Source organism: Penicillium oxalicum, chromosome I (genome assembly GCF_001723175.1).
Source record: "Penicillium oxalicum strain HP7-1 chromosome I, whole genome shotgun sequence".
Taxonomy (NCBI): domain Eukaryota; kingdom Fungi; phylum Ascomycota; class Eurotiomycetes; order Eurotiales; family Aspergillaceae; genus Penicillium; species Penicillium oxalicum.
The window spans coordinates 503,543-526,851 of record NC_064650.1 but is presented as its reverse complement, the minus strand read 5'-3'; the positions used below and the strand labels follow the sequence as shown (position 1 = coordinate 526,851).

Here is a 23,309-nt window from a genome sequence, read left to right as displayed (position 1 = left end):
ACATGCCCCATCTCCGATGAGCCTCTCCTCTTCTGCATGTCATGTTATTTACCATGACGCTGAGTCACGAGGCTGGGACGGGGTATTTGAAAAAAAGCATTGCCAACAAAAGGCAAGTGCGCCCTGCAAGGCCTTGAAAGGCCACGGTCAAAATCGTACCCAGCACATCCTAGATGCTGAGTACTATACAGGTAGTCTCTCATCCATGGCGGTTCCCGTCATTCATCTTCTAACCTCATTCTCCCCATTCTCTCTGTTCCACGCTTGTTCCTCTCAAGACCCTAGCGCTCAGGTCTTTCTCACGTGCCACCTCTTTTCCGCTCGTCCTCATCTGTACTATGGAGCGCAAAATACCACTTCTTGCGTGTCTGCATAGATCCACTTTCCGATCTTCCACTGCCTTTTCTCTTTCCATATTACTGCTTTAGCTCTTACCCTGTTCTTTTTCTCCCTCTGAAAACGCCCCTTTTCCCTTCCTCTTGCTGCTTCCCTGCCTCAAAGATTCCACCTGTTCTCAGCTTATTGCATGAGAACTAACGACTATGTTATTCTTCTTTGGATTCCTTGTATTCTTTTATCCTTTCCCCTTCAACTCTGGTGTCACTTACTCACGTTGATTCAGAGGGATGTGTTTCTATATTCTCTCCATGAATGCAGTTGATATACTACGACTTGACCACTTTGGGGTTTCCCCTTTTCCCCCTTCGAATCACACGGAAGTAAGCATATATCATTCCCTGTAGACTCCGTATCGCTCTGCAATTCGTCCTCGGCTGAGCTTCACTTGGCTTTAGATTACCTCCAATTACCTAGTGATATGAAGGTCCGATCCTTTCCATGCTCACAAGTACCAACCTAATTCCTTCGTGTTTCGGCTTGCACACCCCTATTTACCTACCGGGTATATCTGCCCGTGGGAGGTATTGATCTGGCAGATCTCTCAGGTAGGACCTCATACAATGGAAAAACATCACCTACTACCTAAACGTAGGCGAACTTGATCTGACGACCCTAGGTAGCCAACTTTAGCATACCGTTTAGGACCGTGGGCATAGCACCTTGATACCAGGTACCCACCAGCGCTATGATGATTGCGTCACCAGCCCTGTGAAAATATACTGGAGCCTACTGTGAGTACCTGTAATGGAAGCGGGCAGATAGTGCCACTTCCGACGCGCGACGGGGCTGACAGGAACGAAGATGGACAAAAGAGCAATCCGTCATGCGAACGAATCTGGAAGCTGGTGTCTCTTCTGGTCCAATCCAAGGAAGAGATTGGAAGATCTTTTATTTCAGAAAGAAAAAACCAGACCAATATGGGGATGCCGTTATCTGGAAACGGCCGCTACCAGGAACAATCATGTTGCCTCCCCACGGGAATACGTGATTTCTTCCTGTAAGCGGAGGTAGGGACGGGGGGACATTTGACTTTCACTTTTTGTGGCCGTCTTGAAGGCTGCATTTTGTCACCGAAAATTTGAACAAACTTCACAGAGGAACAACAATCGAGGGCCGAGGCCAAGAGAAGGGTAGAAATAAGGAACAAAAAAAGGAAGGATAAAAGCTATTAACGTGAATAAAGAGTTGATATTATCCCCATAAACAAAAAAAAGAAAACCAATTTTGTGCCGCGAAGTCCATAAGTTGGCACAAACGGTATCACAACGTGAAATGGCGCCCCGCTGAATAAGTCGCATTGACAACCGAATTGACAGAGTAACCTCAAGGGAGGTCCACTCAAGCCTCCCCAGTCGGGGCTTCGCTGACATTGCTTTGGCTGGCCTCGCGGGCCATGCGGGCCTCAATCTCTCTGAGCTGGCTCTCACGGGCCAGAAGCTCCTGTCGCTTCTCGGCAATCTCACGCTGCACCTTGAGCTCAATCTCGCGCAGCTTCTCTTCCTCACGACGGAGCTGCTCCTCCTTCAAGCGCACGGACTGAGAGGCGAGGTCCTCAGGGTTCATGGAAGAGTCCATGCCACTGCAAGTTTAGTCAGTATCGTCAATCGGATCGACATTGGGTATATTGTATTCTGGAAAGAATGGAAGACATACGATAGACCGCCGTCCACACTCTTGCTCAGCTTCTCGGTACGGTAGTTTTCGTAAAGGAAGTCGTGGGTGATCTCCTTGAGATCTGCCAAGTGGCTGTGAAGGAGGGCGCTTCGGATGGCCAAAAAGTCGGAGTGTCGGGGGTTCTCGACCTCAACCACACCCCACGGGTACTGTCGGGCGCGCACTTTTCGGTCATCAATGTCCACAAAGTCTTCAGATCCCACAATGGCGAAGGGCATCAATCCACGAAGTTCGGCGTTCTCCTCCACGGTGTCCTCATCGTCCTCCTCGATGTCGTAAGGGAAGTTGTAAACAGGGATGCGGTAGTGTTCAATATCTTCCATAATCAATTTTTTGGACTCAGCCAGCTCTGCGGGGGTGAGAGAATCGGCCTTGCCGATGACGGGGATCACGTTGACACGGGGAGAGAGGCGTTTCATCAATTCAATGTCGAGCTCGCGAAGACCGTGGCCGGTGGGTGTGATAAAGTAGAGCAGAACGTGAACCCGGTTGTCCCTGAAGCGTGGGTTACGCTTGATGCGAGACTCCTCCGCGAGAATGTCATCGTACTGGCGCTCTAGGAAGCCAACAATCTCGCCAAAGCTGTTCCGCCAGGAAAAGTTAGTATGAGAATCCCAGACGGCTGGCAACCTCACGAATGTCCACATGCCTTGCCTCATTGTCGATCTGATCACCAAATCCGGGGGTATCAACAACGGTCAGAGAGATTCGAGTTCCCTCATCGTCCAATTCGAGCTCTGGTGTAGGCCGCAAGAGTCAGTACGCATACTGGCGATCTGCGCCCATCGGGATGGCTTTTCACTTACCAACAGTGACGGGCTTGATGCGAACACCCTCCTCGACGTGGGCATGCTCTGGGTCGTCGGATTCCTTGCCCTCAAGCACTGTCTTTCCACACAGAGTGTTTACAAAAGTTGTGCGCCCTGATTGATGACACGATGGGTGAGCAATTGACCGGACCTCGACACATTTTTGTTGAGCTTACCCGTTCCGCTGGCGCCGCACACCATCAAACAGAACTGAATTCCCTTCTTGACATTCTTCTTGCGACGGATCTGATGCTACCCCGATGGGGGGGAATAGGGTCAGCCTCGATGCCTTTTGCTTGATTGTTTATCCACTTCTCCGTCCATTGGGAAGGGGCATTTTCCGGGGGAAGTTTGGTGTCGGGATGTCGCGTAAAGGATAAAAAGGGGAACACATACCGCGTTGAGGGCCGACGACATGGTGGGCTAAGTGAGGACAGGGGGGAATCGATGAGAAGCGGAGGAATGAAATGACCTGCAGTCAAGGACTTGCAAAAAAAAAAGAGACCACAGTAAAGTCTCCAAAGATTCAATCTCGACGTTCCAGAAAATTGCCCGTCACGCGAATAGCAATCGAGTTTGCAGCAAGCGGTCGTCGTAGTAGCAGCAACAGTAGTCGTAGGGGGGGGGGGGAATTAAGATGTGAGGGCGTTCGTGTTTCCCCCTTTCTCTCCGCGACCAATCACGGGACTCTCCTCTCTACTCCAGTCCCAGCTTAGCTGTTTCTCCTGAAAGAGGTACCTCAGTGTCCCCTACTGGGCCACTGGTACGAGCTCCACAGTACCCAAGTGAACTTAGTGCCAGGTACTCCTGGAGATTATTATACTACTACAGTACTTGGACAGCCAAGCGATGCTGATGGAGGTGATGTTTTCACTACTAAAGGAAAAAGAAATATTAGGAAAAATAAGTGATTGCTAGAGGTGTACCGTGCGCCATCATTCTCATAAATCTCAATCGTATCCATCTCGATCTTGATCATCTTGTTATTCAGAGCCAGACAGGTATTTCCATTCCATGAATGATAAGTCCTCAGGGGCTCACCACTGTACTGGAAGGAGTACACTTGGTGGGTACTGGTCAATGGCACTACGGGGTCGTCGAGGTTTTGGTGACCGCCGTGCGGGCAGGGCGCCCGTCGACGGTGTCACGGCCGGGACTGGATCGGATTAGGTAATCCACGAACGTCCTCCAATGATCCCCGGGCGGTCGAGCAGCGCTGGCTTTGGCGCCCAGATGGATACTCCGTTTACACCTCAGGCATTCACACAGCCCTCGACTGGCTAACCTTAGGCCACAAATTAGCTAGCCTCAGGCTCCTACAGCGTCCGGTGCACCATAAGTCAGGCATCAACAAGGCATCCAGAGTTGCTACCCCGGCTCCCCCGGTCTTGAAAGAGGAGCTTCCCGCAATCTGCAATCGGCGGTCCGTTGGCCTGCAACCACTTTCCTTATCGCCGATCTACACTTCCGCCGTACGCTAGATGCTGGTCGATCTGCGCCAACATTACTCGAACCAACTTTCATACCATCTCATGTCCAAGCAGGCTTCTTTGCTCATCCAGACTCACAAGACGGGAATTTTGTCTGACAGCACCTGCACACGGACTCAAAACACCTTGAATTTGTCGCTGCCTCATCCGGTCTCGACCAAGATCCAATCTTAGCGCGGTCCTCCCCTCCCACGTCATGCGCCGCAATCATGAATACCCGCCAAGTCATTGACGAGTCTACAGGGCCGTGTTCACTGTCGGCGGCCTTCAATAACGACAGCAGCTGTTTTTCAGTGGGCCTCAACTCTGGATTTTGTGGTATGGTCCGCCTACAGAGGTGCATGAAGCCGCTGGGCCTGGCAAATGCAAGAGGAATGATGCTAAGAGGCTCTTTGCGCAGTATTTAATGCGAATCCTTGTGAGCTAAAGGTCTCTCGAGGTCAGTAACCCCCAGCTTCATCCCTGTCAGAGGCAGCTTACCGGCTTCTGGATGGTTGCAGATTTCAACGCAGGAATCGGGTTGGTGGAAATGCTAGGCCAGTCAAACTATCTTGCAATTGTTGGCGGAGGCCGAAACCCCAAGTTCCCCCAGAACAAAGTATGTAAGCTCTTCATAGGGGGTGCTTTATCGAATTGAACGCTTATTGGAAGATTCAGCTCGTTATCTGGGATGATGCGAAGCAGAAAGCTGCCATCATCCTCGAGTTTCGAACCTCAGTCCTCGGCGTCCGCCTTTCCAAATCCAAGATCGTGGTCGCGCTTCTAAATAGCATACATGTCTTCGCCTTTTCGACATCGCCGAAAAAGTTGTCTGTCTATGAAACGTCAGACAACCCACTGGGGCTGGCTTGTCTGGGACGAAAGTTACTAGCCTTTCCAGGCCGTTCCCCCGGCCAAGTACAGCTCATCGAGCTGGAGACAGGCAACATCAGTATCATCCCGGCCCACAGCTCTCCCCTACGTGCCATGACTCTCAGCCCGGACGGTGAGCTTCTCGCCACAGCCAGTGAAGCGGTGAGAATCTTGTCTTCGTCAGGGTCTGGATTTTGGTCTACTAACATGATTTAGGGAACACTGGTGCGGGTGTTTTCAACAACCAATTGCACAAAATTGGCCGAATTGCGCCGCGGCGTGGACCACGCAGTCATATTTTCTCTGGCGTTTTCGCCCTCCAACACTCTTCTAGCTGTGACTTCAGACAAATCCACCCTCCATATCTTTGATGTGCCACACCCACATCTTCCCCATCGCAGCCAATCGCCTGCGGCATCCACGGAGGAGAGCGCAAGCCAAAAGTGGGGGATATTAGGCCGGCTTCCTTTGCTCCCGCGAGTCTTTTCGGACATTTATTCGTCAGCGAGCGCGCATTTCGAGATCGGGAACGAGGCTGCATCCGGGATATTGTATGGCATGCCCACGGGTACGTCAATGGGGCGGCCTGTGAAAGGGGTCATTGGATGGTTGGATAATCAAACTCTGCTGGTCCTTGGAGCAGGTCAGGATGGGCGTTGGGAGAAGTTTATCCTGCGGAACGGCGATGACGGAAGACGTTACTGCATGCGCGATGGCTGGAAGCGATACCTAGGGGGCTGAACTGGACTTTGATGAATATCCAATCTCTCAACTTCGGATCGCTGCAGTCCCACGCAATTAATCAGGGAAACTTGAATCATGTCTGAGAAAGTTCCCCCTAAACACGGGGGCACGGGGGTCGTTTGATCGGAAAAGCGATGCTGAGATGCAATACATGATGCATATCAGACAAATCGCTATCGCAAAGCTCCAAACTGTTTTTTGGCGGGACAACATTGCAATATGCAAAATTTCGCAACGTAGTGTAGACTTTCAGTGACGGTGTTCATGCCGTTCGCGATCACTGCGATGTCGTCGCGCGTCCGGTGAGCGGGAGCGCTCGACCGACTGTTCCCTTCTGGATCCATCTGCTCGATCAATTCGTTGCCGCCGATGACGCTCATCGTGTTCCGCAGAGCGGTGGCTTCTGGATTCTTTCCCACGGTCTGACGACCGCGGTCGCGATCGTCTCTCCGGGCTTCGAGATTGGTGGCGCCGGTGCCTGCGCTCCGTGGACCGAGAGCGATGGCGACGATGATGTCGGCTAGAGCGCTCTCTGCTGTCGTCGCGTCGATGGGAAGACCGTTTACTGTTTTTGTATCTTGCTAGCGCCAGCGCGATCTCTTCTTTCTTCTCCTCGATCAAGAACTCCTTCATGGGATCCTCATCGTCATGGTTGTGGATGAGATCTTGAAGCTCTTTCTCTTCCTTGAGCAGAGGGCGGCGTTCCTCCATCTCGTCGTCGCTCCGTCTCCTTCTCTCGCGTCTGCTCTCGTCGCCATCGGCTTTACCCTCGGCAATAGTTGCATCGCCCATCAGCCTAGCAACATTGTCACCTTCCTCCTCATCATCTCTCCGCTTATACCGAGCATGATCCACACGCAACATTCGCCCAAGGACTGTCGCCCCTCCCAAATTATCAACGGCTAGGTCCGTACTCCGCTGATCCTCGTATTTTAAAAATGCGAAGCCGCGGCTTTTCCCGGTCTCTTTATCTCGGAGTAGATTGATGTGCACGGGTTCGCCATACTGGGAGAAGATTGTAATGATGTCGCCTTCAGAGAGATCGAGTGGAAGTCCGCCAATGTAGATGTACGCAGTGTCGCGATAGTCCGCATGCCATGATGCCTCAGGTGGCCTATTCTCGATGCGACCTTTGTTAGATCCGGGATCTCACTCAGATGTGAGAACAGCGCGAGAATTGGTCCTACTTACACGGCATTCTCGAGCTCCCGCTTGTTGAGGGCCTGCGTCTGCCGAATCGCGTTCATCGTACTGACACACTCTCAGGTATAGCTTGCTGCAGCTTGAGCCGAGGAAGTAATAGACTTTGAAGAGCTTTTGAGGCGGACAAGGGTTCGGTGACAGAGGTATCGTGTGTGACGAAGAAGTCGAAGAAGTAAGAAAAAGACCAAGAAGATCAGTTCCACACGTTGGAAAAGGGTCCCCACTCGGAGCTTCGGCGGAACCGTAAAATCGGCAGCCACCAATTGTTTACTCAACCCCGGTCTCTACGATACTATCCCTCCCCCTCCGTGGCCATTCTTTTCTTTTTGACGTGACGTCGGTTGCGACACAAGCTTCTTCAAAAAAATAAGTCTGCTTGGCAATTTCAGTTGCAGCTGCGATAGTGTCTGGTCAGCTACCCAGAGCTGAGACACGAATTTTGTTCGCCCGCTTTCACCTTCCTCATATTCCCCTGACTGGCGCGACACCTTTGACTTCACCGATCCCTCTCGCAACGCCCTGCACGCCAAAGAGAACCTACGCGCTTGCATACTTGAGCTGTACACGAATGGTTGTTTTTTCTGGGATGGTGCACCAATTTTAACGACATAGGTGGTACTAGACTATACCAATGGAGTCCAGTCCAAACCGGGGAGCTAAAGCATCCGGATCGACCAGTCGGCCAACCAGCAAAGATGGATCTAAAAAGAATATCTGGTCCTCTTTGCTAGATGGCGTCGCCAATGGAAAGCGGTTACCGGAAAAGAATCTCTTAATCCTAGGTTCGTCAAAGAGTCTTCCTAACGTGGAGCGCTCCATGAACAAGTGGCGGTTTCTCAACCGGCGAGGCTGACATGCTGATCATAGGAGGCACGCCGGAGAGCCAAAGAGAGTTCCTGGAGACATTCTCAGCAGAGACGTCGGCTGGTGCTGGCTTAATCAACGACAAGAGACAAAGACGGACACCCCCAATTGCCAATCAGTTTGCCCTCGGATACACATATCGCGATGTGCTCGACGCTGACCACGAAGGTAATGCGACCCATGCTCGCTCGCTGTGTGCTCCAAATCTAACATGTGGATTCCACTAGATACACTGGCTCGTGTATCAGCGTACCTTCTGTCTGAACCTTCTCCCTCATTCACTCCACTTCTCAAGCCGCTTTTGACCCCCCAATCCGTGCCGGAAACGCTTGTGGTGATTCTTCTAGATTGGTCAGACCCTTGGACGTGGATTCGGCGACTTCGGGAATGGGTGCGCCTACTTCGCTCCGTGCTCGTATCGCTTGACGACCAGACCAAGATTGTCATGGAGGAGACGATGACAGAGTGGCGGGACCGCAAGCGAGGCATGGATGCGCATTCGACGGGCGCAGGGGGGGCATCAAGTTCCGGGGGAACTGTCGCGATTCCCTTGGGCCCCGGGGAATGGGACGAGGGCTTGGGAATTCCGATGTGTGTCGTGTGTCAAGGCGTAAGAAGAACTCCATTCCGGCCCGTCTTCATATCCTCGTCGGCAAGGAATGGCCTAACTCATGAAATACCACCAGGCGGACAAGATCGAAAAACTCGAGAAAGATCACGGCTGGCACGAAGAGCAATTCGATTTTGTCTTGCAATTTCTGCGGACGATCCTCTTAAAGCGTGAGTGCGGACTGATCTCGCAAAACTCTGGATTTCCGTGGCGCCCTAACACTCTCGTCCAGATGGCGCTTCCCTCATCTACACTACTCCTTTCCACGCCAATTCGTTACAGAGTTTGATCCACTCTTCCCTTGAAATTCACTCGCTCTTGAAGCGACAATCATTGAAACACAATGTCATCGACCGCGACAAGATCCTGGTTCCGGCCAATTGGGATTCCTGGGGCAAGATTCGGATTATTCGTGAAGGTTTTGACATGGAAGGCATCTCAACTGCCTGGTCCATTGAGATCCAAGATGCGCCAGAGCCACTTGAAAATTCTCAGAATACAGGCCAGGAAAGCGAGAGTGCTGAAGATGGTACTAGCGCAGTAGCCATTTTTGAACAGACCATTCAGGATCCCAAGCGAGACACAAGCATTGCCATGCCGAATATTGCCGTTGGAAATAAACTCGAGGTTGAGACTTCCGACATGCAAGTCTTCCTTGCTAAGCAAGTCGAGATTCTTGAGCAGCTTCGAGCCGAAGACGACAAGGAACGATCAAATAAACCTGCTCCACAGCTAGACATGTCTCCAATGGAGGACGAGGGCAGAGTCAATGAGCACATTGGGCCGGTGCAGTTCAACATGGGTGGTATTCAAGTTGACGCGGAGGACATGCTCAAGAAGCTCAAGGTAAGCCTCTCCGCTGTCATGGCGCCATTCCCTTGCTCACAAATCCATTTTCTCTAGGACCGAGAAGCCAGCCGCGCGCAAAAGAAAGACGCGGCTCCCACCAATGCAGGCGATGAAAAAGCGCATAATCAAGCATTGGCGAATTTCTTCGCCGGTTTGGTCAAGAAGCCAGGCGCCAGTCCTCGCGGAAGTCCATCGGCTTGAGCCGCCGCATTTTAATCAAGCTGTCTGTCAAATTTTTTTTTCCAAGTGCGTACATATTTCAAGTGCCTGAGGGGCGCGAACGATGAATTCAGATTTGGCTTCTCTGCGGCTTGTGCATACATACTGTCCTTTCTTCTTGCTTCCCCTTTGTCATCGGCTTTTCGCGGGATGTTAGTTCATGATACCAATATGAATTGTGCTTCAAAATCGAGTCGGGACTGTTCCCTGACTTCTGCGTTTCAACTTCTCATGATCAGAGCAGACAATGGATCAACTTCCTCTGCCACCATTTGTGATTTCTTTGTTCCATGTGATTGATCTACCTCTACGAGTCGTGAGGGCCAAGGGGGGGGGGGGATGCGGATCCGTCTATCCAGCTTGGAATTTCTTTCAATTGCTTGAAACCTTGCCAGACAAAATCAGTTCTCCCAGCCCGCGAATTTTGTCCAATCAGGCTCACACAGAAGTATTACTTGTGGATTTTACGCGGGAATTGAAGGTCCATGATTTGACCGCTTACGATATTGTAGTTTGAAGGGACAAATGCATCAAATCAAATTGGCCTACTAGGTGTACATCAACATCTGTCAGCCTCTTCGGAAGGGCAATACAGTGCCAGAATAGTACAAAAGACTTTTGTGTCCCGCAAATTTGAGGACGGGCCATTACCAGGTCTCCCAGACCACGGCAGGCATGACCTGTCTCATAATTCCCCAATGCTTCAGAGCGCCCCTGTCCAGGAATCCATGCAGCAGACCGATTTGCTTGTCGACCAGAATGCGCTTGCCATGCTCGGGGATGGTCTTGAAGAGGGCTGGATCGATCTCGTGAGTGGGAATGAGGTAGGTTTCACGCGCCCTGCTACCAAGGAAGTCTGCAGAGACAGGGTCACGGAACTCCAAGGGCGTGGCAGAACTCTTCTTGCAGAAGAAAACCATGTTGGTAAAGTCTGACGTATCGTTCTCATCGGTAGGCAGTTGTTCACGGAAGATGCGGCATGATGGGAAAACGGTCTGGATTGTGCGGGCAATCAATCCCGTAGGGTAGAGATTCAGGTCTCCAGCATAATTCTAGATGGGTTTCATTAGCAAAATAATACTTGGCGGGGAATAGTCAATTCCTACAATGGCAATCACTCCGTCGTCGCGGAGCAGGGAATTCAAGTTCTGCAGGAATTCGTAGGTGAATAGCTCCGCTGGTTCGGCGCCACCGGTGAAAACATCATGGACAATGTAGTCATACTGAGTGTTCGGGGATTTCTGGGCTTTCTGGACAAATCGAGTGGCATCATCGATGACAGTGACGCCGTTTGATGGGTAGTTGAAGTATTCAGTGGCGAATTTGTGCACAACAGGATCAATTTCAACGACGGTAGTGTCAATGCCGTGTTTGTTGAAAGCAGCCGGTGTCGTGCCAATTCCAAGTCCACTGAGGCATAATGTCAGTTGACTTTTCCCTTCAAGTAAAATTATTATACTCCAGAAAATCCTGGGGATTGCCTCACATCACAAGCGCTTTACTGCCAGCATCGAGACGAGACTCGCCATGTTCCATTTTGACCAGACGAACGGCCTCAAGCATAACAAATACGGCGTAGATTGGATCTTCGACTTGGGGATGATAACCCGGGGTCACTTTAGTCCACTGACCACCGAGCAGACTGTGGTCACATCGCATCACTCGGAAGCCGTCGTGGTGGTTTTCGAGAACCGAGATATAGCCGGTGTTGGATTCCTGGCGAGCAAGCAGAGAGTATCCCTCCTTCTGGAGGACCGAGTTCACGCCGCCAATGCCTCCAATGTGTACATCGTAGGTCACGCTGAAGATCAGCGAAGGGATTGCCAGAAGCAACAGCTTGGACGGGATGATAACGGCGTAGACAGCCGCAATCAAAAACTGCAAGCCAGCTCTGGTGAAGAGAACTGTGAAGCCGATGGCACGAGCCAGGACAGCTCGGGCAACGTGCTCACCGAAGGAGTAGAGAACATAAGAGCCGATGAGTGGCACATGCTCAACGACAAGATCACCATGTGACTGCAGGTTCAAGGCATATTGGATCTGCTTTCCAGCAACAGCCACAGTCAACATAATCAATGGGTAATACCCGAAGATCTGAGTGACGATGGGCCCGGTCGGATTCCCGAGCTTGGAGCTCTGCTGCAGCACGAAGTATTGAACAGTCGGGGTCCAGAATGCCAGGACTGGGAGCATGAAAGCCGCAAGACGACCAAAACGTCTCTGGATCTGATCTTTCAAAAACCATCCAGCGGCGCCAGAGAGCGTGATGCCGAAGTTATGGAACAGATGAGATGGCAAGGACCCATAGACGGGGGAGAGCACCAGCTGCATTACTGGGGAATAAAGGGCAAGGATGAACAGCAAGCCCACACCCTTGACAAGCCGTCTGGCGTCAATGCGCCTAATGTACTCTTCAATCGCCATGGCTTCCTCGGTAGAAGAATCTTTCAGGGGAGATGTCCCGACACTTCGTTAGGGCACGAAGATATCGAATCGTATCAGCTCAGCTCAATAAGTGCGTCCGTCTGTTGGATTGGTTAGCACGATTCTTCACAGGAGCAGCCATGTAAACAGATACGATGACTTTGCCCAATCCAGCTCACACTGATGTAAGCCACAGAAGAACGTACGAGCTTATTTCGACCGCATATCAAGTCCGAGGCAAAAAAGAGGGATTACAGAAAGTGGACAGCTCCCGAGTGGCAGAAATTCACGCATTTGCCGCCGAGCTCCGCGTTCCTCACTTCACTCCTCATCCCCACATCTCTGAAACAGCATCAAGATGCCACATTTCCCCAAGAGCACAGGCTTTCAATCTCGCCGAGATTCGTCCGGCGAGGCCAAAGATGCTTCAGTGCAGGTCAAGAATCGTCGAAAGCGGTACTTGGATATGCATCCTGAGTACTTCTCGGCGGACCTCGAGCTAGCCGGTCCGCTTGCTCTTTCCTAGCTGCAGGCTCAGGAGCTGGTCCTTTTGGCTCAAAAGCCGGAACTCAGCACTCTGAACTGGAAGCAGCAGTGACTTGACATCACAAGCTAACCGATGTTCGAACAACCGTTCTAGACCCTTTGTTGTACGATCGCCTCATCCGTCGATTTCAGACCCCGCAGGAAAGAGAAGCGCAGGGTCGGGCCAAGGGATTTTCAGGAGTCCTGGAAGCCGATCTGATGCGATCCGAGGCAAAGATGGATGCTTTGGCTCACCCAGATCCCAACGCAATGTTGAGCTATGCCCGCGGGCCTGACGGAGAGATTTTGGCCGAGGATAGAGATGATATCCCAGCAAGCAAAGAAGAGGGTGAAAAGGCCTGGCGGTGGGAGATGGGTCTACGTTTTATGCGAGGAGACGATCCGGATTTTGACTACAAAAGTGTCGACGAAAACGACGAATACGATGACTGGACAGAGCAGCAAGAAAAGTACTTCGAGGACGAAGATCCAGAATGGGTGGTCGGAGAAGCTCGGGGTGACGAAGCCAAAGCTCAACTGCAGGGAGAGACTGGTATTCAGGATTTTTGAAGCACCCTGACTGCTTCAGACCTCTGGAAACCCAGCAAGCGGATGCGCTGCGGCATTTGTCAGAAATTCTGGGGGTTTCGCCCTCGAGCTTACCCTCATTTCAAGCTCTCACCACATCGGAGGGACTATTGCTGGGAAACTCTGCCCGGTGAATACCCTATGGGTTCCATGCTCCTCACAGCTACCTCTGCATTTTGACCAGCGTGAGCAACAGACCTTGGCTGGCGAATGCTCAGATCTTGACTTGGTACACCGTGATGTGTACAGTAAGTGTCATGCCCCTTTGGACCCCATTGCACTGCTCAAACTTGGGCAGAGTCCCACTAGTCTGTGGTGTCTAAACGCAGGCGGTCTTCAGCCATGAAAACGGTGCTTTCTGTGTCTCCTTGCCACAGCAAACCTTGGAAAGCTCACGACAACGAGATCCGCGCTTTGGTTGCTTGCTGATTTGATGCACTGGCGGGGGCTCTCAGTCTGCGGCGAAGCACGGTCTTTTCTTCTTTAATTCTAATAGAATTTATGATTCTCAATTCTGATCTATCTACTGAGATTTCTTCTCATTATGTGTGATGCGTCTGATGGCCTCCTCCTTCAACTTAAATTTCTGGATCTTCCCACTGGCGGTCTTGGGGAACGTCTCACCCGATTTGAGAAAGAAAACATGCTTCGGTGCTATTCTTCAAATTAGCGGGCACAAAGTTAAACTTATAAAAAATGACACATACCTAGGTGATTGCTGAGCTTTTCACGAACCCAGTACTGGACTTTCTCAGGAGTAAGAGGACTGTAGGTGTGTTCTCGTGCGATGACAAAAGCAACAGCAGCTTCGCCATACCGCGCATCTGGGACGCCCACGACGGAAGCATCGTTGATCTCGGGCATTCCGAGCAGGCAGTTTTCAATCTCCAAGGGGTGAATATTCTCCCCACCGCGAATGATCAAGTCTTTGATTCGGCCCGTGATAGTCACATAGCCATCAGCTGATATAGTCGCTTCATCACCGGTCTGCAATCGTAATGGCGCGTGTCAGTGAGCTGGCTCGAAGAAAAGCCGGGCAAGAACCAAACTCACATGCATCCACATCTTTCCCTTTGCATCCGCGATCATGACTTCCGCGGTTCTATCGGGCTCGTTCCAATATTCTTTCATCAGCAGATACCCACTCACAGCGAGCTCTCCGCGTGCGCCGACAGGAAGAATGCTAGACTTGTCGACCGGGTCAACGATCTTTGCCTCCACATGTGGCATCAGCCGTCCAACGGTGTTGATTCGCTTTTCAAGAGGATCGTCAGTCGTCGTCATGGCAGATACGGGACTTGTCTCGGTCATTCCGTAGCATATCGTCAATTCGGTGAGATTGAGAACTTTGTGAAGCTTTTTCATAAGCTCTGCGGGAATGCTGCTACCAGCAGCAATACCAGTTCGCAAAAATTCAAATCCCTCATTCGCAATTTGCCCAGTCTCGATGAGATTGAGTTCTTCGAGAAACATTGTCGGAACGCCGTACAGCGCCGTGCATTGTTCTTCTTGCACGGCTCTCAACACTGCCTTGGCATTGAATGACTCGGACGGAAAGACGATAGCTGAGCCGTGGGTTGCTGTGGCCATGAACCCAAGAATCAATCCGAAGCAATGAAATAATGGCGGTGGGCAGCAGACAATGTCCTTTGGTGTTAGAAGCATTCGGTCCCCGATTTGGGCTCCGTTATTGAGGATCGAGCGGTGACTGAGGCAAGCTGCTTTGGGCATTGCTGTAGTACCAGATGTGAACTGGATGTTGATGATGTCGTCAGGCGAAAGGTCCTGAGGGGGTAAAGAACGACCATCAGCTGCCAAGTCGGACACGATGGAGTGAAATGGCGTCAGGTTCCTGTATGATGCTGTATCCACCCGGCCAGCTGAATTGTCGACGAGAATAATCTGCTTCAACGAGGGTACGGAGGATGACTCAAGCTTGTGAGACGAGATATCTCCGACGAGCTGATCTATAAGTGGAAGATTGCAACGAGGATCTTTTCGGGGAAGATTGGACTCGCTGCTTATGATCAGGTGGCTTGATCCAAGGTGGTCCAGTGCAGAAATCACTTGAGCAGCATTAAACGATGGATTGAGTGGAACCTGACAATAACTGTCACATCAGCGATTCAACAGTCAGAACCAGTTGACGTTTTGAATTTAGCTCACCAGAATGGCACCCAATTTTACCAAAGCGTGCACCGTCTGACATATAGTTAATATATCGTGACTTAAACCCGGTGAAAGAGAGATCGCTTACTACAGCATATTCTGATGAGTTCCCCAGCATTACCCCCACGCGATCCCCTTTCTTGACTCCAACGGATGCCAAGCCACGAGCAAGCGAGTTGCTTCGACTATCAAGCAAGGCATAGGAAAGACGGTCTTGTTGGTGTTTCGAGATGACTCTGGACTGAGATAAGCTTCGGCCTGGTTAAACAGTATTGACCACAGATTCGTGACATACGCTGTTCGATCGCCGTGCTCTGACACAATCTTGGCGAAATGTTCACCGACAGTCAACTCCAGTAAGGGGGGCTATAGGATCGATCATTGTCACGATCAGCTTTGAACGTTTCCTTTTTTTTTTCATAACAAGACTTCCAATATATACCATGGCAGGGCCTCGAGCATAGCTGTCCGTAAGCAGGCCTCGCCTGCATTGTTTCAGCCTGAAGTGGAATAGCCCAGCTTGCAAGGCAAATAGACCGGGGGTTGCATCGCCGCGTCTGTGTCGCAGGGCCGCAGCGGTAACACTTCCGCAGAGACGCATTTCGAAGAAAAATATGTTGTTTTGCGATCACCGGAGCTTCATTATAGGTCGATAAGAATCAGAATGTACGTGGTTGTGCGATTGGCCTCAGACAATAGTTCACTTGGAGTATGCGCTTGAATCGTGAAGGGATGAAGGTCAAGGTGTCACTGCACTTTTGAAGATGGGGTAACTGACAGCTCCCCCGCACTCAACCGTAAGTATGCGGGGTCGAGGGCCGATCCGAGGTTACCTCAAGACTGCTTTTTAGGTCCAGGTTTCTTTTTGTTCACAACTGTCTAGCGAAGCCTCAAGAGGTCAACCGCCAGCTCGAGAGAATTCGAAGTGCGCTCGTGCTGACAGAGACCGTTTTGTGGTTCAATGACCCGAATGACGGACCTTGGCGAGATCCCTTCGCGCCTCTGAAGATAAAGGCCTATAGGGATGATACTCGATTGAGCTGCCACGCATATGCACATGCATAGCATATCGGACGGCTAAATTGCCAAGTAACCAGAGGTTGCGACCTGAAGAGACGGGCATCGTGTGGAGCGGCCGCGCTCAGGGCACCTGTCGACATTCCCTCTCCTTCCATTTGAATCCTGCAGTACCTGCGTTGGAGAAAAAAAGTTCAAGTTTGAATTATCTATCGGACCGGCCGGCCTCAATGAAGCATGTAGGTATAAGCTCGGTTGAGAAAAGTATAGAACGACCAAGGCAAGAGACATAAAAAGAAGCTATACAGTTCGCTTGTGCAGGAAATCCCAGTCAACGACTTCCTTCTATTGAACGTCTGGCATACGGACCGCAATGTCGCCTGATTGCGTGATGTAGCGGACCCAGGGTAGAGAAGGGTATTGCAACTGGGTAACATGTTAGCCTCGATGTTTTGGTGTCGGGCCGTTGGAAAATAACATAGCATACCTTTGGCTCAGTGATTTTGAGGTACCGCACTTGAATCCCGGAAGTGGTGAAGTATGGAATTTCGAATTTCACGTTAATGGGCCGCTTGGCCTTGCCGATGGCGCCAGCTCCACCCATACTACCACCGAAGCCACCAGTCATGCCGCCACCATGCTCGTCGTCTCCCTTGACTGAAGGCAGACCCAACTCAGCGCGCATGAGGAACTCCTTGCCACCACCAAACTGCTTGATCTTCCAGATAATGGCCGATTTCTCCGGTGCGTAGTGCACAGTACCGATATTAGTGCGGAACCGCGGTGAATCTGCATCCTCAGGAACGGGGACGAGGATTTCGACGTTGTTGGCTGTACTGCGCCGCTTGAACTGGGCCTTGGCCTGTACAGTAATGGATTAGCTTGTTGGCTCTGTCGTGTAAACGAAATATCGAGCTGGTTATACCTTGAGCATATATTCAATGCGCGATCCCGAGTGCGATTCGACCAAGCATTCAACCCAGATCAGTGGCTTGACCTGAGTATTCAACCGGTAACTCATGAGCTCGAATTCACCGTCTGGTGGAATGAAGCTGATGGTTCGATCGTTCTCGAATCGAGACAAACGAACGCACTGGTGAAATTTGACATCCTCCATCTCCACAGCCTTGCCTCGTGTAGCCCGTCCCGTTGTCTCAAACATGGCCTTGTCATTCAAACCCAGTCGCAACTCGGGCATACCGCTGAGATAGCATTTCATCTTGATAGCACCCAGAATCTCCGATCGAAGTACGTTTCCGTTGGCCGAGACCAAAAGGTTAAGAGACTCGACCACATCCAAGAAGACTTCGTTCTTGCGGTATCGGATACCTTCGCTTCGCCAAGAAACAGCATTTGTGACTGCAATGGGTGGCCTCGCTTGCACCTCCAGTTTGTGCGACTCTTGTGTGATGTATCTGTCACCAGTGAAAAAAAAAACGAAGAGTCAGCTCCCCCGTCCCCAGCCGTGCCGACCTGCGACTTGCGAATTAACACGAGATCCACTTACTCCTGCAGGATTTTGCTCTCTGTCGTTTGTGGGTAGCCGAAATCCATCATCTCGTCCAGTAATTCGTAAATGATGACGAAATTATCTCGGATACTCTCCTCCTCAAGAACCTTGAAGTATTCGGTGAAAACCTCCACAAGCTTGTGGAGGAAAAGGAGGATCTCGGTGGCATTGGTGTTTCGCTTGGTCAAGGCGAGAATGTACAAGTTGCTGTGTCGGATGTAGAGGTACTGTTTTTGGTCATTTCATGACGCATTAGCCTTGAGCAAGTAACCGACACATGTCAGGAGCAAGAAAATGAGGGGGGGGGGGGGGGGGGGGGCTGGAGCATCAGATAGCCACGGGGGGATAAGCTGTAAGACATACGTTGACACCTTCGTGGGAGAAACAGGGAGGAACAGCCGATGACTCTTCTTCCGCTTCGCTGAGGAGGATAGGGAACTTCTCGACGGCGGACATGGGAATGTCTCCGCGATAGTTACGGGCCAGGAGGGTCTAGACGAGCTGTTAGTGCCGCGATCCACAAGTATCGACACGCAAATGCAGCATCGTGAGCATCAAAGCGGATTCGGTCCAAGTTCACCATCTGCACGTACCTTGCCCTTAAGGTCCAGGAAAAAAAGAGCCGACGCCATGGTGATTCAATGGGGAAGAGGGGGAAGCGCGGAGATGTGTGATGATTAGGTGTCGATATGCGGTTCTTTGGTTTCGAGGACGGAGGTGGGTGGGTGGGGGGTTCACGGCCAGATGCGCATGCTGTTCCCTCCAGCGATGGTCTTCCGCTCAGATAGCCAGTGCGATGCCCGCGTGTAGATATGTTGCGAGGCCTGACTGATTGCAGAATTGGCACAAGTTAGATCATCCGACAGTTGCGGTCGCAACACATTACGCAGACCCAAGCTTTCTGCTTCTGAACCCCCAAAGCCGCCGAAAGGGCCAGTCGCCCGCAACTTGAGTGGAGCCGCGCCGGCTCTCCCCAAAGAAGACTAGCGTCTCTCGTTCCATATAAAAATCTCTTCTGCGAATCCACATGCGCTCCTTTTTTCTTCTTCTTCAACGCCCTCCATAGACAGTGCAAGCCAGTATAAAGTCATTTTGATTTTCTGCAACTGCCCAGCATTCTGCTGGGATTGGTTTGCAGTTTTCAATTGCTGTATTCTTGCGATACAGAGGTGCGGAGACTAGGCATCGTAAAGAGGGTTCCATAAGAGCTGGCCGTGTATTTTGCTCTGTTACGCGGGCGGTGTCAGAGGAACCGTACATTTCCCTTGACGGCTTTGACTAGTTGTCTACTAAGAATGTGATCTCAGCCCTTCTGGCGATCTATTATTTCGAATGCAGTACAGACTTCCAAAACAAAATCATGTGTGGTATTGTGCAAATATAGCCAATGGTCAACGTAGAGGGTAGAAGAGATAAGATATGGTACATATACAGTACATCGCCAGTGGTGGAGACCTGATGCGCGTCCAGTCCAGTGCAGCCTCCTGTCATCCTGGCCCCGAGAAGAAATGTCGAATACAAACGCCGTTAAAATGCTGCGGAGGGTTGGAGGGTACATTGCAACTCCTCAACCCAAGCAGAGCCCTCTCCCCATTCAAGAGACGGTCTTCACTCCGAGTGGCTCGAGTATCCGTTCTTGGGCCACCTTGTTGGCAATGTGTCCACCCTTCTCCAGTGAGACTGCTCCAACAACGGCGTACATGGTGTGCGCCAGGACAAGTTCGAGACCAGATGCCTTGAGATCGTCGGGCTGAGAGAAAGGGATATATGGTTAGCCCACTGCGCGTGCATGTGGAAGTAAATAAGACGGAGAAATCCCTACCTTGCGAGGAGTCCAGCGCAGAACGTTTTGCATTTCGTATTTTTGAGCCAGCTCAGAAAGCTTTGTTCGGTCAGTCCAGAAGCTCTTGGTCTCCGGGGAGAGGCTTCGAAGGCCATCAAGAGCTGGGTGAGAGAAAGGTGTTCGGCCGTGGGGATCGGCTTTCGCGGGCGTGTTGGCAGCCTCCGAGCTCTGGACCAGAGCCAGTGAAGCCTGCAATTGAACAATCCGTTTGCCTGGCAAATTCTGTGAGTGATGGCACAACACATAACTATACAGAGAATAGGGCACAAACATACCGAGGAAAGCCAAACGATCATTGAAGCCCCGACGTCCTTGGTCGAAGCTCTTGTGCGTCACAGCCAGCCACTTCAGTTCGTCGGACAACATCTTGTCGCCATTGTTGCCCAGCATACGAATATAAAATTGGTCCAACAACGCGGGGTCGGAGTTCACATGGAAGAAGGGACGCTTCGAGTGTAGCCGGAGACTGAAAGGTGCCTTTGCGCGCGGCGGCGTATAAGACCATCGAGGCTGCTCAGTCTCGGTGGTTGATGGTTCGGGCCCCGTCGCAAAGGTGCGGCAGGAAACAACCGTTGCAAGGGAGCGAGGAGCAACCTTGGACGCAGAACACGCGGTCCTTACCGCTCGAGTGGACAGATTCGAAGCCATGATGGTCGGGTTGATCTGCGGAAGATGGTCGACCTTCGGAGGTGTGGAAAGATTTCGGCCTCGGCGGTGTGATACTGCCACTTCTAACGATGCATCTCCCTGGCTTCCATCAAGACTAGTTCAACTCGGACTCTCTCTTTTGAGTCATACTCTCATACAAATAGGATTGTGCACACCTCATGTGTGGAAATGCCTTTTTCAATATTTTTTTCGGTTAATTCGAGAGGATTTGATGTCTGGAACAAAAAACCATGTGCCCTCCCTGATTGACCTCGTCTGGGGTAACTCCAAGTGGCAGCGCCGCCGGCAATTGGTTCGTCGGGTCCTCTTTAGTTAAAATCCGAGCATGAAAGTGGTAATCTGAAAAACACGGGCCTTGTACTCTTCTTATTGTGGACAAGTCGTTTGACAAGTACCTGGGGGCTGATCACGTTCTATGGCTTTGAATAGTCAGTCAAAAGAGATGATGCTTCATGATGCAACTGGAATTCTTCAAGGTCTCCACTTGACTGGGGTTAGAACTTGGCCTCCATCCGCAAACTGCTGAGCTGAGGAAAATGATAGAACTAAGAATACCAGGCTCTACTTGAGTTTATTCACAAGCAGAAGTGCTCATAGAACGTGGATCTGAGGCACTTAAGGTTGGCTCCCTCCACATGCCTTGTCATCATGCTCTGAATGAGTTCCCAGGTATCTAGCACATATATAGGTGCACTTCAGAAGGACAATGTGAAAGGCTCATTTCAATTTCAGACAAGGTGGCGTGTAACGGACTACAATGGATTCCACTTTATGGAGCGTGCACATTTTTAATCAAAGCATGACTTGGCTCATGTTTTCTATCTGCGCTCGAGAAGAAACCGTTCGAGTGCTCGACTCAGCCCGCCGGGCATTGGCGCTTCATGTCCGCCAGAACTTTTCAAAGTCAGTGCCTCCTAATTTTAACGAGTCTGTGAAGTTACAGGGGTGAATTGTTCCATTTCTCTGTGATACCCCGGGGTAACTCCAGTAAAATAGAATCCCGCCGGCTTCTAGCTTTGCCAGTTGGCTTCCAAACTTCTAGACGCCACGGCTCCGGGTAAGAGCAGCCGCAAAGCTGGTCAAGATGCCATTATTGATTCTCTTTGCAACACGCTTGTCTGCCGTTGGGAAAAAATTGCCGTCTTGTGTATCCCGATACCCGTTGCACCTTGTTTGGTACTTCTTGATGGGGTTGAAGAATCTGGGAACTGTTGAAAGAGTAGGACTTGCGGACACTCTGTAAGACTCCCACGTGAGCTTGATGTAAATGGGCATCTGGGAGTCTACGAATCTGCTTATTTGCGCACAGCCAGCCTTGTTGTTCACATTGGCGTTGTTGCATTAAGACTGGTCTTTCTCGCAAGAAATAAAGTTGGGCAATGGAACTTTGCGTCTCAGAGTGAGGCTTCTCGATGTGTTTAAGCTAATCAACTGCAAGATGAAAGCTAGAAGCTCAACGATCACCTACTCAACAGCACAAGAGGCAAATACCCGGGAACAAGAAAGTAGCCGCTTTGAGCAAACGGTGCACAGACGTTCTCATCTGCAACGGTAAGTGATATAATCCTCGATCGGGTCTGCGCCGTTGAATACCTATAATCAATTTGCAAGCTTTCCCCAGAATGTCTCATCCACACGGGAAAAGTGAAGCGGGTACTGACCGCTGCGGAACATCTGCCCGAATGGTCTGTGCTGTGAAAGACAGAAAGCCTCTAACATATCTTCAAGTTTTCTGTGGCTGCTTCGTAGGTCAAAAAGAAGGCATTTCTGCAACAAGCCGGAAAGATGCAATCAAATGAGTAGTGCCACTAATGAGATGCATTCGTATCGATGCTGCGACAGCTCGCTCGAGCTCCACGAATCCTTTCCAGCAGCCATCAAAATTCGATTTTAATCTACACGGCAGCTGGGCTCTTGTCATTATTGACTCTTGTATTCTCTCAAGAAACGCTTGAACCAATCACTCTTGGCTCAGCTTTCGAGATTGAGAGTAAGTGACAAAATTGCTAGGAAACAGATGAGCACTACAGACGAAGCATATAAGTGTAGCTTTTTGGTCAGACTACCTGTCTGTTTTGATCTGTTCCGTCGGGCCCTTGCAGTCCCTTGAGCCCGAAAGCTGGAAGACTCCAGTCATCTGCAGTCGACCCGCCATACCTCGCTCGTTTGAAGACTTCCAGAAGGGTGATGCAGCATCCAGACTTCTCTCGATTCGGCGTACCCACTCCAAGTATCGTAGCATTATGTTTGAGCGCAGGATTCATCAGACTGGACATGGTGGTAGACGCTTCTGTTGTGCGTTTGCAAAAAGCACCATGAGAGGTCAAAGCACTTGACGGGGTATATAAGTAGAAGTTGAAGCTCTTCTGCTGGGTTGCTAATTATACTGCACCAATCTCAAAGACTATATTTGACTTGAGAACTTCTACCATACCCCCAGTGCCACTTGACAAGTATCCAACTTCCGTCATTCTTATCGAGTTTGTTCAATTACATTATTCTTTTCCTCTTCTCCTGCTGAGCGTTCCTTTAAAAGATCCATCTTAGGATCAGCGCTCGACATTGCGCATCAATTCGAAAACTACACTCTCCCTTTGTTTACGATCAGCCCTAAACCTCCAAAATGAACCGTCAGCCAGCATCAGCGCCTCCATCTCGAACAAAGATCTTGATACAAACCCGCGTGACTCCTATTTTGGTCGGTGGAATGCCAACAAGCGATCACTCGGTACAAGATCCACCATCGCCACGTCCTTTTCCTCCCAACCCTCCACCAAGCCCGGTTTGAGAGCGGAAGAGACAATGTGGATGGAGACCTCCCAGACCACTGGATCAAACCGCTTGTGGGCAA

At 50.8% G+C, this 23,309-nt stretch overlaps 11 protein-coding genes across 11 annotated transcripts; 5 read left to right on the top strand and 6 right to left on the bottom strand.

Moving 5' to 3' along the window:
* Nucleotides 1-16: 16 nt before the first annotated feature.
* On the top strand, nt 17-376 carry POX_a00180 (uncharacterized protein; the record flags this gene model as incomplete). The annotated part of the gene is made up of 1 exon (XM_050109128.1): nt 17-376. One exon carries the CDS (start codon nt 17-19, stop codon nt 374-376), a length of 360 nt encoding a protein of 119 aa, XP_049972896.1.
* Nucleotides 377-1,737: 1,361 nt separating this feature from the next.
* On the bottom strand, nt 1,738-3,299 carry POX_a00179 (Septin; the record flags this gene model as incomplete). Its single annotated transcript, XM_050109127.1, has 6 exons — nt 1,738-1,978; nt 2,053-2,629; nt 2,709-2,810; nt 2,880-2,996; nt 3,059-3,134; nt 3,279-3,299. 6 exons carry the CDS (start codon nt 3,297-3,299, stop codon nt 1,738-1,740), a joined length of 1,134 nt encoding a protein of 377 aa, XP_049972895.1.
* Nucleotides 3,300-4,581: 1,282 nt separating this feature from the next.
* Nucleotides 4,582-5,965, top strand: POX_a00178 (SVP1-like protein 2; the record flags this gene model as incomplete). The annotated part of the gene is made up of 5 exons (XM_050109126.1): nt 4,582-4,607; nt 4,667-4,790; nt 4,842-4,970; nt 5,030-5,386; nt 5,441-5,965. 5 exons carry the CDS (start codon nt 4,582-4,584, stop codon nt 5,963-5,965), a joined length of 1,161 nt encoding a protein of 386 aa, XP_049972894.1.
* A 176-nt stretch (nt 5,966-6,141) lies between these two features.
* Nucleotides 6,142-7,215, bottom strand: POX_a00177 (RNA-binding motif protein, X-linked 2; the record flags this gene model as incomplete). Its single annotated transcript, XM_050109125.1, has 3 exons — nt 6,142-6,488; nt 6,535-7,082; nt 7,160-7,215. 3 exons carry the CDS (start codon nt 7,213-7,215, stop codon nt 6,142-6,144), a joined length of 951 nt encoding a protein of 316 aa, XP_049972893.1.
* Nucleotides 7,216-7,802: 587 nt separating this feature from the next.
* POX_a00176 (uncharacterized protein) lies at nt 7,803-9,695 on the top strand (the record flags this gene model as incomplete). Its single annotated transcript, XM_050109124.1, has 6 exons — nt 7,803-7,953; nt 8,039-8,203; nt 8,263-8,645; nt 8,722-8,815; nt 8,878-9,491; nt 9,549-9,695. The coding sequence occupies 6 exons, from the start codon at nt 7,803-7,805 to the stop codon at nt 9,693-9,695; spliced, it is 1,554 nt and encodes a 517-aa protein (XP_049972892.1).
* Nucleotides 9,696-10,360: 665 nt separating this feature from the next.
* On the bottom strand, nt 10,361-12,137 carry POX_a00175 (uncharacterized protein; the record flags this gene model as incomplete). The annotated part of the gene is made up of 3 exons (XM_050109123.1): nt 10,361-10,765; nt 10,820-11,123; nt 11,200-12,137. 3 exons carry the CDS (start codon nt 12,135-12,137, stop codon nt 10,361-10,363), a joined length of 1,647 nt encoding a protein of 548 aa, XP_049972891.1.
* Nucleotides 12,138-12,495: 358 nt separating this feature from the next.
* On the top strand, nt 12,496-13,232 carry POX_a00174 (uncharacterized protein; the record flags this gene model as incomplete). Its single annotated transcript, XM_050109122.1, has 2 exons — nt 12,496-12,643; nt 12,778-13,232. 2 exons carry the CDS (start codon nt 12,496-12,498, stop codon nt 13,230-13,232), a joined length of 603 nt encoding a protein of 200 aa, XP_049972890.1.
* A 541-nt stretch (nt 13,233-13,773) lies between these two features.
* On the bottom strand, nt 13,774-16,020 carry POX_a00173 (Acyl-CoA ligase sidI; the record flags this gene model as incomplete). Its single annotated transcript, XM_050109121.1, has 7 exons — nt 13,774-13,904; nt 13,958-14,237; nt 14,304-15,350; nt 15,417-15,452; nt 15,508-15,655; nt 15,715-15,785; nt 15,862-16,020. The coding sequence occupies 7 exons, from the start codon at nt 16,018-16,020 to the stop codon at nt 13,774-13,776; spliced, it is 1,872 nt and encodes a 623-aa protein (XP_049972889.1).
* A 761-nt stretch (nt 16,021-16,781) lies between these two features.
* Nucleotides 16,782-18,578, bottom strand: POX_a00172 (AP-1 complex subunit mu-1; the record flags this gene model as incomplete). The annotated part of the gene is made up of 6 exons (XM_050109120.1): nt 16,782-16,862; nt 16,924-17,298; nt 17,362-17,851; nt 17,944-18,173; nt 18,310-18,438; nt 18,540-18,578. 6 exons carry the CDS (start codon nt 18,576-18,578, stop codon nt 16,782-16,784), a joined length of 1,344 nt encoding a protein of 447 aa, XP_049972888.1.
* Nucleotides 18,579-19,540: 962 nt separating this feature from the next.
* Nucleotides 19,541-20,437, bottom strand: POX_a00171 (uncharacterized protein; the record flags this gene model as incomplete). Its single annotated transcript, XM_050109119.1, has 3 exons — nt 19,541-19,696; nt 19,769-20,001; nt 20,065-20,437. The coding sequence occupies 3 exons, from the start codon at nt 20,435-20,437 to the stop codon at nt 19,541-19,543; spliced, it is 762 nt and encodes a 253-aa protein (XP_049972887.1).
* A 1,105-nt stretch (nt 20,438-21,542) lies between these two features.
* Nucleotides 21,543-22,352, top strand: POX_a00170 (uncharacterized protein; the record flags this gene model as incomplete). The annotated part of the gene is made up of 3 exons (XM_050109118.1): nt 21,543-21,697; nt 21,857-22,009; nt 22,187-22,352. 3 exons carry the CDS (start codon nt 21,543-21,545, stop codon nt 22,350-22,352), a joined length of 474 nt encoding a protein of 157 aa, XP_049972886.1.
* Between the last annotated feature and the right edge of the window lie 957 nt (nt 22,353-23,309).